This window comes from Oncorhynchus tshawytscha, unplaced genomic scaffold, assembly GCF_018296145.1.
Source record: "Oncorhynchus tshawytscha isolate Ot180627B unplaced genomic scaffold, Otsh_v2.0 Un_contig_11247_pilon_pilon, whole genome shotgun sequence".
Lineage (NCBI taxonomy): Eukaryota > Metazoa > Chordata > Actinopteri > Salmoniformes > Salmonidae > Oncorhynchus > Oncorhynchus tshawytscha.
This window is the reverse complement of record NW_024607704.1, coordinates 20,001-34,185: the sequence shown is the minus strand read 5'-3', so window position 1 is coordinate 34,185 and position 14,185 is coordinate 20,001. Positions and strand designations below refer to the sequence as shown.

Below are 14,185 nucleotides of genomic sequence, written 5' to 3'. Positions count from 1 at the left end.
ACATTACTCATCTCATCTCATATATATATACTGTTAAACCAGCTATAATGTTACCATACCCTACATTACTAATATGTATATACGGTACTACGATATCCATCTACTGTATCTTGCCTATGCTGCTCTGTACCATCACTCATTCATATATCCTTATGTACATATTCTTTATCCCCTTACACTGTGTATAAGACAGTAGTTTTTTGGAATTGTTAGTTAGATTATTTGCTCGTTATTACTGCATTGTCGGAACTAGAAGCACAAGCATTTCGCTACACTCGCATTAACATCTGCTAACCATGTGTATGTGACAAATAAAATTTAGATTTGATAAGTTGCTGTTTAGTCCTCAAATCAGGACATAACGGGGGTGTCAGAGGAAAACTCACGCGTCTATCGTAGGGATGGCGTAGTGCCCGGTGTTGGTCAACATGGCTCCCTTTATAGACGGGTCGTCCACTTCCTTCATGAAGGAACGGGGGGATGCCGGTACTCTTCTTGATCCTCTGGGGCGGCTCAAACCCTTTCTCGTTCTAACACACACACACACACACAGACACACACACACACACACACACAGACACACACACACAGACACACACACACACACAGACACACACACACACACATTTACTGGGTTGCTCTGGAAAGCAATAACACACACACACCAAGGATGTGTTGTCTTACCCCGTTAGTAGGACAGTTCCTGATGTGACGTCTTACCCCGTTAGTAGGACAGTTCCTGATGTGATGTCTTACCCCGTTAGTGGGACAGTTCCTGATGTGATGTCTTACCCCGTTAGTAGGACAGTTCCTGATGTGATGTCTTACCCCGTTAGTAGGACAGTTCCTGATGTGATGTCTTACCCGTTAGTAGGACAGTTCCTGATGTGATGTCTTACCCGTTAGTAGGACAGTTCCTGATGTGATGTCTTACCCCGTTAGTAGGACAGTTCCTGATGTGATGTCTTACCCGTTAGTAGGACAGTTCCTGATGTGATGTCTTACCCCGTTAGTAGGACAGTTCCTGATGTGACCCGTGTCTTACCCCGTTAGTAGGACAGTTCCTGATGTGATGTCTTACCCCGTTAGTAGGACAGTTCCTGATGTGATGTCTTACCCCGTTAGTAGGACAGTTCCTGATGGATGTCTTACCCGTTAGTAGGACAGTTCCTGATGTGATGTCTTACCCATTAGTAGGACAGTTCCTGATGTGATGTCTTACCCCGTTAGTAGGACAGTTCCTGATGTGATGTCCGTTCTTGCCACAGCGATAACAGGTGTAGTTGGCTGGAGGGGGCCCCGTCAACTTCTTCACATAACTAATAACATGAATACAACGTTAACACAACATTAACACATGACTGACAGTCCAGACAGCTGTCAACATTAACACAGGATAGAGCTGCTGCTACATCCTGGTTCAGTTACAGGATAGAGCTGATGCTACTTCCTGGTTCAGTTACAGGATAGAGCTGCCGCTACATCCTGGTTCAGTTACAGGATAGAGCTGATGCTACTTCCTGGTTCAGTTACAGGATAGAGCTGCTCCTACTTCCTGGTTCAGTTACAGGATAGAGCTGCTCCTACTTCCTGGTTCAGTTACAGGATAGAGCTGCTACTACTTCCTGGTTCAGTTACAGGATAGAGCTGCTGCTACTTCCTGGTTCAGTTACAGGATAGAGCTGCTCCTACTTCCTGGTTCAGTTACAGGATAGAGCTGCTCCTACTTCCTGGTTCAGTTACAGGATAGAGCTGCTCCTACTTCCTGGTTCAGTTACAGGATAGAGCTGCTCCTACTTCCTGGTTCAGTTACAGGATAGAGCTGCTGCTACTTCCTGGTTCAGTTACAGGATAGAGCTGCTCCTACTTCCTGGTTCAGTTACAGGATAGAGCTGCTGCTACATCCTGGTTCAGTTACAGGATAGAGCTGCTCCTACTTCCTGGTTCAGTTACAGGATAGAGCTGCTGCTACTTCCTGGTTCAGTTACAGGATAGAGCTGATGCTACTTCCTGGTTCAGTTACAGGATAGAGCTGCTCCTACTTCCTGGTTCAGTTACAGGATAGAGCTGCTCCTACTTCCTGGTTCAGTTACAGGATAGAGCTGCTCCTACTTCCTGGTTCAGTTACAGGATAGAGCTGCTGTTACATCCTGGTTCAGTTACAGGATAGAGCTGATGCTACTTCCTGGTTCAGTTACAGGATAGAGCTGATGCTACATCCTGGTTCAGTTACAGGATAGAGCTGCTCCTACTTCCTGGTTCAGTTACAGGATAGAGCTGCTGCTACTTCCTGGTTCAGTTACAGGATAGAGCTGCTCCTACTTCCTGGTTCAGTTACAGGATAGAGCTGCTCCTACTTCCTGGTTCAGTTACAGGATAGAGCTGCTGCTACTTCCTGGTTCAGTTACAGGATAGAGCTGCTGCTACTCCTGGTTCAGTTACAGGATAGAGCTGCTCCTACTTCCTGGTTCAGTTACAGGATAGAGCTGCTCCTACTTCCTGGTTCAGTTACAGGATAGAGCTGCTCCTACTTCCTGGTTCAGTTACAGGATAGAGCTGCTGTTACTTCCTGGTTCAGTTACAGGATAGAGCTGCTGTTACTCCTGGTTCAGTTACAGGATAGAGCTGCTCCTACTTCCTGGTTCAGTTACAGGATAGAGCTGCTGCTACATCCTCTATCGTTCAGTTACAGGATAGAGCTGCTGCTTCCTCTCCAGTTCAGTTACAGGATAGAGCTGCTGTTACTTCCTGGTTCAGTTCCAGGATAGAGCTGATGCTACATCCTCTACCAGTTCAGTTACAGGATAGAGCTGATGCTACATCCTGGTTCAGTTACAGGATAGAGCTGCTCCTACTTCCTGGTTCAGTTACAGGATAGAGTTGCTGCTACTTCCTGGTTCAGTTACAGGATAGAGCTGCTCCTACTTCCTGGTTCAGTTACAGGATAGAGTTGCTGCTACTTCCTGGTTCAGTTCCAGGATAGGGTCATAGTCGTGGTTGGACTGTGTCTGGTAATACTCACTGTATGGGGTCGTAGTCGTGATTGGACTGTGACATCATGGCTCTGATCTTGTCGTCCTCCGATGCGTTGGCCTCCGCCAGGTTCGCCGTCTGTTCCCAGAAACCACCAGGATATATGACACAGTTAGATAGAGACCAGGGATGAAAGACAGACAGACAGACAGACAGAAAGACACAGACAGACAGAAAGACACAGACAAGAGACAGACAGAGACAGAAAGAGACAGAAAGAGACAGAAAGAGACAGAAAGAGACAGAAAGACAGACACAGACAGACAGACAGACAGACAGACAGACAGACAGACAGACAGACAGACAGACAGACAGACAGACAGACAGACAGACAGGAACAACGTTGTGGCACAACGGGGGAGGGGAGAGAGTCAACTAGTATATAGACAGGGGAGAGAGTCAACTAGCATATAGACAGGGGAGAGGAGAGAGTCAACTAGCATATAGACAGGGGAGAGGAGAGAGTCAACTAGCATATAGACAGGGGAGAGGAGAGAGTCAACTAGTATATAGACAGGGGAGAGGAGAGAGTCAACTAGTATATAGACAGGGAGGGGAGAGAGTCAACTAGTATATAGACAGGGGAGGGGAGAGAGTCAACTAGTATATAGACAGGGGAGGGGAGAGAGTCAACTAGTATATAGACAGGGGAGAGGAGAGAGTCAACTAGCATATAGACAGGGGAGAGGAGAGAGTCAACTAGTATATAGACAGGGGAGGGGAGAGAGTCAACTAGTATATAGACAGGGGAGAGGAGAGAGTCAACTAGTATATAGACAGGGGAGAGAGAGTCAACTAGTATATAGACAGGGGAGGGAGAGAGTCAACTAGTATATAGACAGGGGAGAGAGTCAACTAGTATATAGACAGGGGAGAGAGTCAACTAGTATATAGACAGGGGAGAGGAGAGAGTCAACTAGTATATAGACAGGGGAGAGAGTCAACTAGTATATAGACAGGGGAGAGAGAGAGTCAACTAGCATATAGACAGGGGAGAGGAGAGAGTCAACTAGTATATAGACAGGGGAGAGGAGAGAGTCAACTAGTATATAGACAGGGGAGAGGAGAGAGTCAACTAGTATATAGACAGGGGAGAGGAGAGAGTCAACTAGTATATAGACAGGGAGAGAGTCAACTAGTATATAGACAGGGAGAGAGTCAACTAGTATATAGACAGGGGAGAGGAGAGAGTCAACTAGTATATAGACAGGGGAGAGGAGAGAGTCAACTAGTATATAGACAGGGGAGGGAGAGAGTCAACTAGTAAAAAGACAGGGTAGAGGAGAGAGTCAACTAGTATATAGACAGGGGAGAGAGTCAACTAGTATATAGACAGGGGAGGGAGAGAGACAACGAGTAAAAAGACAGGGTAGAGGAGAGAGTCAACTAGTATATAGACAGGGGAGGAGAGAGTCAACTAGTATATAGACAGGGGAGAGGAGAGAGTCAACTAGTATATAGACAGGGGAGAGAGTCAACTAGTATATAGACAGGGGAGAGAGTCACTAGTATATAGACAGGAGAGAGTCAACTAGTATATAGACAGGGGAGAGAGTCAACTAGTATATAGACAGGGGAGAGAGTCAACTAGTATATAGACAGGGGGAGAGAGTCAACTAGTATATAGACAGGGGAGAGAGTCATCTAGTATATAGACAGGGGAGAGAGTCAACTAGTATATAGACAGGGGAGAGAGTCAACTAGTATATAGACAGGGTAGAGGAGAGAGTCAACTAGTATATAGACAGGGAGGGAGAGAGTCAACTAGTATATAGACAGGGGAGGGGAGAGAGTCAACTAGTATAAAGACAGGGTAGAGGAGAGAGTCAACTAGTATATAGACAGGGGAGGGGAGAGAGTCAACTAGTATATAGACAGGGGAGAGAGTCACTAGTATATAGACAGGGGAGAGAGTCAACTAGTATATAGACAGGGGAGAGAGTCAACTAGTATATAGACAGGGGAGAGAGTCAACTAGTATATAGACAGGGGAGAGAGTCAACTAGTATATAGACAGGGGAGAGAGTCAACTAGTATATAGACAGGGGAGAGAGTCAACTAGTATATAGACAGGGGAGAGAGTCAACTAGTATATAGACAGGGGAGAGAGTCAACTAGTATATAGACAGGGGAGAGGAGAGAGTCAACTAGTATATAGACAGGGTAGAGGAGAGAGTCAACTAGTATATAGACAGGGGAGAGAGTCAACTAGTATATAGACAGGGGAGAGAGTCAACTAGTATATAGACAGGGGAGAGAGTCAACTAGTATATAGACAGGGGAGAGAGTCAACTAGTATATAGACAGGGGAGAGAGTCAACTAGTATATAGACAGGGGAGAGAGTCAACTAGTATATAGACAGGGAGAGAGTCAACTAGTATATAGACAGGGGAGAGAGTCAACTAGTATATAGACAGGGAGAGAGTCAACTAGTATATAGACAGGGAGAGAGTCAACTAGTATATAGACAGGGGAGAGAGTCACTAGTATATAGACAGGGAGAGAGTCAACTAGTATATAGACAGGGAGAGAGTCAACTAGTATATAGACAGGGGAGAGAGTCAACTAGTATATAGACAGGGGAGAGAGTCAACTAGTATATAGACAGGGGAGAGGAGAGAGTCAACTAGTATATAGACAGGGGGAGAGAGTCAACTAGTATATAGACAGGGGAGAGAGTCAACTAGTATATAGACAGGGGAGAGGAGAGAGTCAACTAGTATATAGACAGGGGAGAGGAGAGAGTCAACTAGTATATAGACAGGGGAGAGGAGAGAGTCAACTAGTATATAGACAGGGGAGGGAGAGAGTCAACTAGTATATAGACAGGGGAGGAGAGAGTCAACTAGTATATAGACAGGGGAGAGGAGAGAGTCAACTAGTATATAGACAGGGGAGAGAGTCAACTAGTATATAGACAGGGGAGAGAGTCAACTAGTATATAGACAGGGGAGAGGAGAGAGTCAACTAGTATATAGACAGGGGAGAGGAGAGAGTCAACTAGTATATAGACAGGGGAGAGGAGAGAGTCAACTAGTATATAGACAGGGGAGAGGAGAGAGTCAACTAGTATATAGACAGGGGAGAGAGTCAACTAGTATATAGACAGGGGAGAGGAGAGAGTCAACTAGTATATAGACAGGGGAGAGGAGAGAGTCAACTAGTATATAGACAGGGGAGAGGAGAGAGTCAACTAGTATATAGACAGGGGAGAGGAGAGAGTCAACTAGTATATAGACAGGGGAGAGGAGAGAGTCAACTAGTATATAGACAGGGGAGAGGAGAGAGTCAACTAGTATATAGACAGGGGAGAGGAGAGAGTCAACTAGTATATAGACAGGGGAGGGGAGAGAGTCAACTAGTATATAGACAGGGGAGAGGAGAGAGTCAACTAGCATATAGACAGGGGAGAGGAGAGAGTCAACTAGTATATAGACAGGGGAGAGGAGAGAGTCAACTAGTATATAGACAGGGGAGGGAGAGAGTCAACTAGTATATAGACAGGGGAGAGGAGAGAGTCAACTAGTATATAGACAGGGGAGGGGAGAGAGTCAACTAGTATATAGACAGGGGAGAGGAGAGAGTCAACTAGCATATAGACAGGGAGAGAGTCAACTAGTATATAGACAGGGGAGAGGAGAGAGTCAACTAGTATATAGACAGGGAGAGAGTCAACTAGTATATAGACAGGGGAGAGGAGAGAGTCAACTAGTATATAGACAGGGGAGAGGAGAGAGTCAACTAGTATATAGACAGGGGAGAGGAGAGAGTCAACTAGTATATAGACAGACAGGGGAGAGAGTCAACTAGTATATAGACAGGGGAGAGGAGAGAGTCAACTAGTATATAGACAGGGGAGAGGAGAGAGTCAACTAGTATATAGACAGGGGAGAGGAGAGAGTCAACTAGTATAGACAGGGAGAGAGTCAACTAGTATATAGACAGGGGAGAGGAGAGAGTCAACTAGTATATAGACAGGGGAGAGGAGAGAGTCAACTAGTATATAGACAGGGGAGAGGAGAGAGTCAACTAGTATATAGACAGGGGAGAGGAGAGAGTCAACTAGTATAGACAGGGGAGAGAGTCAACTAGTATATAGACAGGGGAGAGGAGAGAGTCAACTAGTATATAGACAGGGGAGAGAGTCAACTAGTATATAGACAGGGGAGAGGAGAGAGTCAACTAGTATATAGACAGGGGAGAGGAGAGAGTCAACTAGTATATAGACAGGGGAGAGGAGAGAGTCAACTAGTATATAGACAGGGGAGAGGAGAAAGTCAACTAGTATATAGACAGGGTAGAGGAGAAAGTCAACTAGTATATAGACAGGGGAGAGGAGAGAGTCAACTAGTATATAGACAGGGTAGAGGAGAAAGTCAACTAATATATAGACAGGGGAGGGGAGAAAGTCAACTAGTATATAGACAGGGGAGAGGAGAGAGTCAACTAGTATATAGACAGGGGAGAGGAGAGAGTCAACTAGTATATAGACAGGGGAGAGGAGAAAGTCAACTAATATATAGACAGGGGAGGGGAGAGAGTCAACTGTGTCTAACCTCGTCAGCCTGATTGATCTGCGTCTAACCTAGTCAGTCTGTTAGATCTGTGTCTAACCTAGTCAGTCTGTTAGGTCCTGTTAGATCTGTGTCTAACCTAGTCAGTCTGTTAGGTCCTGTTTGATCTGTGTCTAACCTAGTCAGTCTGTTAGATCTGTGTCTAACCTAGTCAGTCTGTTAGATCTGTGTCTAACCTAGTCAGTCTGTTAGATCTGTGTCTAACCTAGTCAGTCTGTAGATCTGTGTCTAACCTAGTCAGTCTGTTAGGTCTGTGTCTAACCTGTCTGTTAGGTCTAGATCTGTGTCTAACCTAGTCGGTCTGCTTAGATCTGTGTCTAACCTAGTCGGTCTGCTAGGTCTGATAGATCTGTGTCTAACCTAGTCAGTCTGTTAGATCTGTGTCTAACCTAGTCAGTCTGTTAGGTCTGTTAGAGCTCTGTGTCTAACCTAGTCAGTCTGTTAGATCTGTGTCTAACCTAGTCAGTCTGTTAGATCTGTGTCTAACCTAGTCAGTCTGTTAGGTCTGTTGAGATCTGTGTCTAACCTAGTCAGTCTGTTAGGTCTGATGAGCTGTTTCTAACCTAGTCAGTCTGTTAGATCTGTGTCTAACCTAGTCAGTCTGTTAGATCTGTTAGTCTGTTAGATCTGTGTCTAACCTAGTCAGTCTGTTAGATCTGTGTCTAACCTAGTCAGTCTGTTAGATCTGTGTCTAACCTAGTCAGTCTGTTAGATCTGTGTCTAACCTAGTCAGTCTGTTAGATCTGTGTCTAACCTAGTCAGTCTGTTAGATCTGTGTCTAACCTAGTCAGTCTGTTAGGTCTGATAGATCTGTGTCTAACCTAGTCAGTCTGTTCTGTTAGATCTGTGTCTAACCTAGTCAGTCTGTTAGATCTGTGTCTAACCTAGTCAGTCTGTTAGGTCTGTTAGATCTGTGTCTGTGTCTAACCTAGTCAGTCTGTTAGGTCCTGTTAGATCTGTGTCTAACCTAGTCAGTCTGTTAGATCTGTGTCTAACCTAGTCAGTCTGTTAGGTCCTGATAGATCTGTGTCTAACCTAGTCAGTCTGTTAGGTCCTGTTAGATCTGTGTCTAACCTAGTCAGTCTGTTAGATCTGTTAGGTCCTGTTAGAATCTGTGTCTAACCTAGTCAGTCTGTTAGATCTGTCTAACCTAGTCAGTCTGTTAGATCTGTGTCTAACCTAGTCAGTCTGTTAGATCTGTGTCTAACCTAGTCAGTCTGTTAGATCTGTGTCTAACCTAGTCAGTCTGTTAGATCTGTGTCTAACCTAGTCAGTCTGTTAGATCTGTGTCTAACCTAGTCAGTCTGTTAGGTCCTGATAGATCTGTGTCTAACCTAGTCAGTCTGTTAGGTCCTGATAGATCTGTTTCTAACCTAGTCAGTCTGTTAGATCTGTGTCTAACCTAGTCAGTCTGTTAGGTCCTGTTAGATCTGTGTCTAACCTAGTCAGTCTGTTAGATCTGTGTCTAACCTAGTCAGTCTGTTAGATCTGTGTCTAACCTAGTCAGTCTGTTAGGTCCTGATAGATCTGTGTCTAACCTAGTCAGTCTGTTAGATCTGTGTCTAACCTAGTCAGTCTGTTAGTCCTGTTAGATCTGTGTCTAACCTAGTCAGTCTGTTAGATCTGTGTCTAACCTAGTCAGTCTGTTAGATCTGTGTCTAACCTAGTCAGTCTGTTAGATCTGTGTCTAACCTAGTCAGTCTGTTAGATCTGTGTCTAACCTAGTCAGTCTGTTAGATCTGTGTCTAACCTAGTCAGTCTGTTAGGTCCTGAGATCTGTGTCTAACCTAGTCAGTCTGTTAGATCTGTGTCTAACCTAGTCAGTCTGAACCTAGATCTGTGTCTAACCTAGTCAGTCTGTTAGATCTGTGTCTAACCTAGTCAGTCTGTTAGATCTGTGTCTAACCTAGTCAGTCTGTTAGATCTGTGTCTAACCTAGTCAGTCTGTTAGATCTGTTAACCTAGGTCTGATAGATCTGTGTCTAACCTAGTCAGTCTGTTAGATCTGTGTCTAACCTAGTCAGTCTGTTAGATCTGTGTCTAACCTAGTCAGTCTGTTAGATCTGTGTCTAACCTAGTCAGTCTGTTAGATCTGTGTCTAACCTAGTCAGTCTGTTAGGTCCTGTTCTGTGTCTAACCTAGTCAGTCTGTTAGGTCTGAGTAGATCTGTGTCTAACCTAGTCAGTCTGTTAGATCTGTGTCTAACCTAGTCAGTCTGTTAGATCTGTGTCTAACCTAGTCAGTCTGTTAGATCTGTGTCTAACCTAGTCAGTCTGTTAGATCTGTGTCTAACCTAGTCGGTCTGCTAGGTCCTGTTAGATCTGTGTCTAACCTAGTCAGTCTGTTAGGTCTGTAGATCTGTGTCTAACCTAGTCAGTCTGATAGATCTGTGTCTAACCTGTTAGTCTGTTAGATCTGTGTCTAACCTAGTCAGTCTGTTAGGTCCTGATAGATCTGTGTCTAACCTAGTCAGTCTGTTAGATCTGTGTCTAACCTAGTCAGTCTGTTAGATCTGTGTCTAACCTAGTCGGTCTGTTAGGTCCTGTTAGATCTGTGTCTAACCTAGTCAGTCTGTTAGATCTGTGTCTAACCTAGTCAGTCTGTTAGATCTGTGTCTAACCTAGTCAGTCTGTTAGATCTGTGTCTAACCTAGTCAGTCTGTTAGATCTGTGTCTAACCTAGTCAGTCTGTTAGAGCTGTGTCTAACCTAGTCTGGTCTAACCTAGGTCCTGTTAAATCTGTGTCTCTAATCCTGTTAAATCTGTGTCTAACCTAGTCAGTCTGATAGGTCCTGATAGAGCTGTTTCTAACCTAGTCAGTCTGACCTAGTCAGTCTGTTAGATCTGTGTCTAACCTAGTCGGTCTGGTCAGATTGACTCTGGTCTGAAAACACATTGCTGACGCACCTTATTTCTCACGAGAAAATACTAATCTACCAGATTCACTTGAATCGACTTTATTTTTAAAAAAAGTAAATAAAATAAATAAATAAAAATCAATTTAAATAAAAAAATATATTTTTAAAAAAGGACAGGAAGTGTAAATCCACTGGGGGAGAAAACAGATATTATCCTTCGTCTAAGAGACGTTTTATTGGATAAAACATTCATACTCCACATTCAGCTACCCAATCACAGCTACACACATAAATGGTCAGGGGTCCAAGAGACATTTTATTGGATAAAACATTCACACTCAGCTACCCAATCAAAACACAGTCCTTTTAACAGCTCACTGTCATCACAGCCTGTTAACACCATTAAAAGTAGTAAATGCTGTTCTCTGGTTGAACGCATACAGGGTATAAATATATAATATAAATAAATATATATAACGAACAATAATAAAAATCAGTTCCATCACAACAACAGATCACGTCCGTGGTTCACACTGTAGGTTTGTGTTTTACTTCAGCAAACTACATATTTGAGGATAAAACAAGAACTATATTTGAGGATAAATTACATCTGCTAAATGTTAATATATATATATATATTAAGTAAATCTCTTCAAAAACACAGTGTGGTGACAAAGCATGGTGCAGTAGAGAGGATTTGGCAAGTTGAAATGTTTTTAAAAAGTTGTTACATGGCTTCAATATGTTTTGAAATCAAGACTGATAACAGGTTTGTTTATAAATTAGTGTCCTAGGGGTGAAAGGTCATGTATGAGCAAAACAAACAAATACAACCCGTTGAGTCTTCATTTAGAGAGAAAACGATTCTTCAGGTGTTCGGGGACGAGTGTGTGTGTGTGTAACGTACGTGTGTGTGTGTGTGTAACGTACGAGTGTGTGTGTGTGTGTGTGTGTGTGTGTGTGTGTGTGTGTGTGTGTAACGTGTGAGTGTGTGTGTGTGTGTAACGTACGAGTGTGTGTGTGTGTGTGTGTGTGTGTAACGTACGAGTGTGTGTGTGTGTGTGTGTGTGTGTGTGTGTGTGTGTGTGTGTGTGTGTGTGTGTGTGTGTACGTACGAGTGTGTGTGTGTGTGTGTGTGTGTGTAACGTGTCGAGTGTGTGTGTGTGTGTGTACGTACGTGTGTGTGTGTGTGTGTGTGAGTGTGTGTGTGTGTGTACGTACGAGTGTGTGTGTGTGTGTGTAACGTACGAGTGTGTGTGTGTGTGTGTGTGTGTAACGTGTACGAGTGTGTGTGTGTGTGTGTGTAACGTACGAGTGTGTGTGTGTGTGTAACGTACGAGTGTGTGTGTGTGTAACGTACGAGTGTGTGTGTGTGTGTGTGTGTGTGTAACGACGAGTGTGTGTGTGTAACGTACGAGTGTGTGTGTGTGTGTGTGTGTGTGTGTGTGAGTGTGTGTGTGTGTGTGTGTGTGTGTGTGTGTAACGTACGAGTGTGTGTGTGTGTGTGTGTGTGTGTGTAACGTACGAGTGTGTGTGTGTGTGTGTGTGTGTGTGTGTGTGTGTGTGTGTAACGTACGAGTGTGTGTGTGTGTGTACGAGTGTTTGTGTGTGTGTGTGTGTGTGTGTAACGTACGAGTGTGTGTGTGTGTGTTTGTGTAACGTACGAGTGTGTGTGTGTGTAACGTACGAGTGTGTGTGTGTGTGTAACGTACGAGTGTGTGTGTGTGTGTGTAACGTACGAGTGTGTGTGTGTGTAACGTGAGTGTGTGTGTGTGTGTGTAACGTGCAGCAGCAAGTGTACGTCTCCTTCAGAGAGAAATCTCTTTACAGGGAATCACATCAGAAACACCAATTAACATCATTACAGTCAGTCAACATCATCATCATATCATTACAACCAAGTCAGTCAACATCATCATCACATCATTACAACCAAGTCAGTCAACATCACTTTTTGAAAACAGTTTTTTTTTTTTTTTTTACACTTAGTTTCAATCCAACTCAACTGTTTTAAGAGAAAAGAGAGAGAAGGGAAGGAGAGAAGGAAGGAGAGAAGAGAAGAGGAGAGAAGGGAAGGAGAGAAGAGAGAGAAGAAGGAGAAGGAGAGAGGGAAGGAGAAAGGAGAGAAGAGGAGAGAAGGGAAGGAGAGAAGGAGAGAACAGAAGAGGAGAGAAGGGAAGGAGAGAAGAGGAGAGAAGAAGGAGAGAAGGAGAAAGGAGAGAAGGAAGGAGAGAAGAGAGAGAGAGAAGAGGAGAGAAGAAGGAGAGAAGGAGAGAAGGAGAGAAGGAGAGAAGGGAAGGAGAGAAGGAGAGAAGAGGAGAGAAGGGAAGGAGAGAAGGAGAGAACAGAAGAGGAGAGAAGGGAAGGAGAGAAGAAGAGGAAGGAGAGAAGGAGAGAAGAGAGAAGAGGAGAGAAGAAGGAGAGAAGAGGAGAGAAGGGAAGGAGAGAAGAGAAGGATAGAAGGGAAGAGGATAGAAGAGGGGAGGAGAGAACAGAAGTAGGGTGAAGAGGAGAGAATATATAGTATACCTTTGAGAGTTGGGCCAGTGATATAGATGAAGCATGATCATCAATCTGTTTGAGACAAAAATCAGATTACTGCTCCATCACACACACACACCCACACACACACACACACACACACACACACACACACACACACACACACACACACACACACACACACACACACGCTAGATATCTACTGTCAAAACCATGTTGATGGTATTAAATAGTCAGTTATGAAACTCTGGAAGAGACATTGCCATAATAAACACACATCAGCTTGGTAATGAGACATGAAAAGGACCATTAAAAATGAAAAAGTCCCCAAACAACCTAATCATTTTCATTTATTTTTTACCTTCAGAACAAATGAATGATTTACAAAAAAAGGACCAGTTAATTTCATAAAACATCCAAAAACTCTTAGTGACATTAAATTAGGTTTTTTAAAAGAGCACCTTCTCCCCCAGTTTCGCGGGCGTCTAATCCCCCTCCAGCTTCGCGGGCGTCTAATCCGCCAGTTTCGCGGGCGTCTAATCCGATCCAGTTTGTATAGGTGGGCGTCTAATCCATGCTAACACCCTGTTTCGGTGGCAACATGCGTCTTGCTTGTAAGGTGTTAAACATGCTAACACCCTGTGTGACTTGCTTCTTGTAGGTGTTAGCAACATGCTTGTGTGACTTGCTTCTTGTATAGGTGTTAGCAACATGCTAACACCCTGTGTGACTTGCTTCTTGTATAGGTGTTAGCAACATGCTAACACCCTGTGTGACTTGCTTCTTGTATAGGTGTTAGCAACATGCTAACACCCTGTGTGACTTGCTTCTTGTATAGGTGTTAGCAACATGCTAACACCCTGTGTGACTTGCTTCTTGTATAGGTGTTAGCAACATGCTAACACCCTGTGTGACTTGCTTCTTGTATAGGTGTTAGCAACATGCTAACACCCTGTGTGACTTGCTTCTTGTATAGGTGTTAGCAACATGCTAACACCCTGTGTGAACACCCACCCTGTGTGACTTGCTTCTTGTATAGGTGTTAGCAACATGCTAACACCCTGTGTGACTTGCTTTGTATAGGTGTTAGCAACATGCTAACACCCTGTGTGACTTGCTTCTTGTATAGGTGTTAGCAACATGCTAACACCCTGTGTGACTTGCTTCTTGTATAGGTGTTAGCAACATGCTAACACCCTGTGTTCAAGGCACACTTAA

At 44.0% G+C, this 14,185-nt stretch overlaps 1 protein-coding gene across 1 annotated transcript in view; it reads right to left on the bottom strand.

Moving 5' to 3' along the window:
• Positions 1-386: 386 nt before the first annotated feature.
• LOC121842822 (E3 ubiquitin-protein ligase RBBP6-like) overlaps positions 387-14,185 on the bottom strand; it is a gene marked incomplete at its 3' end in the record, with an annotated part of 23,551 nt that continues 9,752 nt past the window's right edge. Inside the window, 4 exon segments of the mRNA XM_042312578.1 lie at positions 387-530; positions 1,223-1,319; positions 3,023-3,111; positions 12,995-13,039. Coding sequence (XP_042168512.1) covers positions 387-530; positions 1,223-1,319; positions 3,023-3,111; positions 12,995-13,039 — 375 coding nt within the window.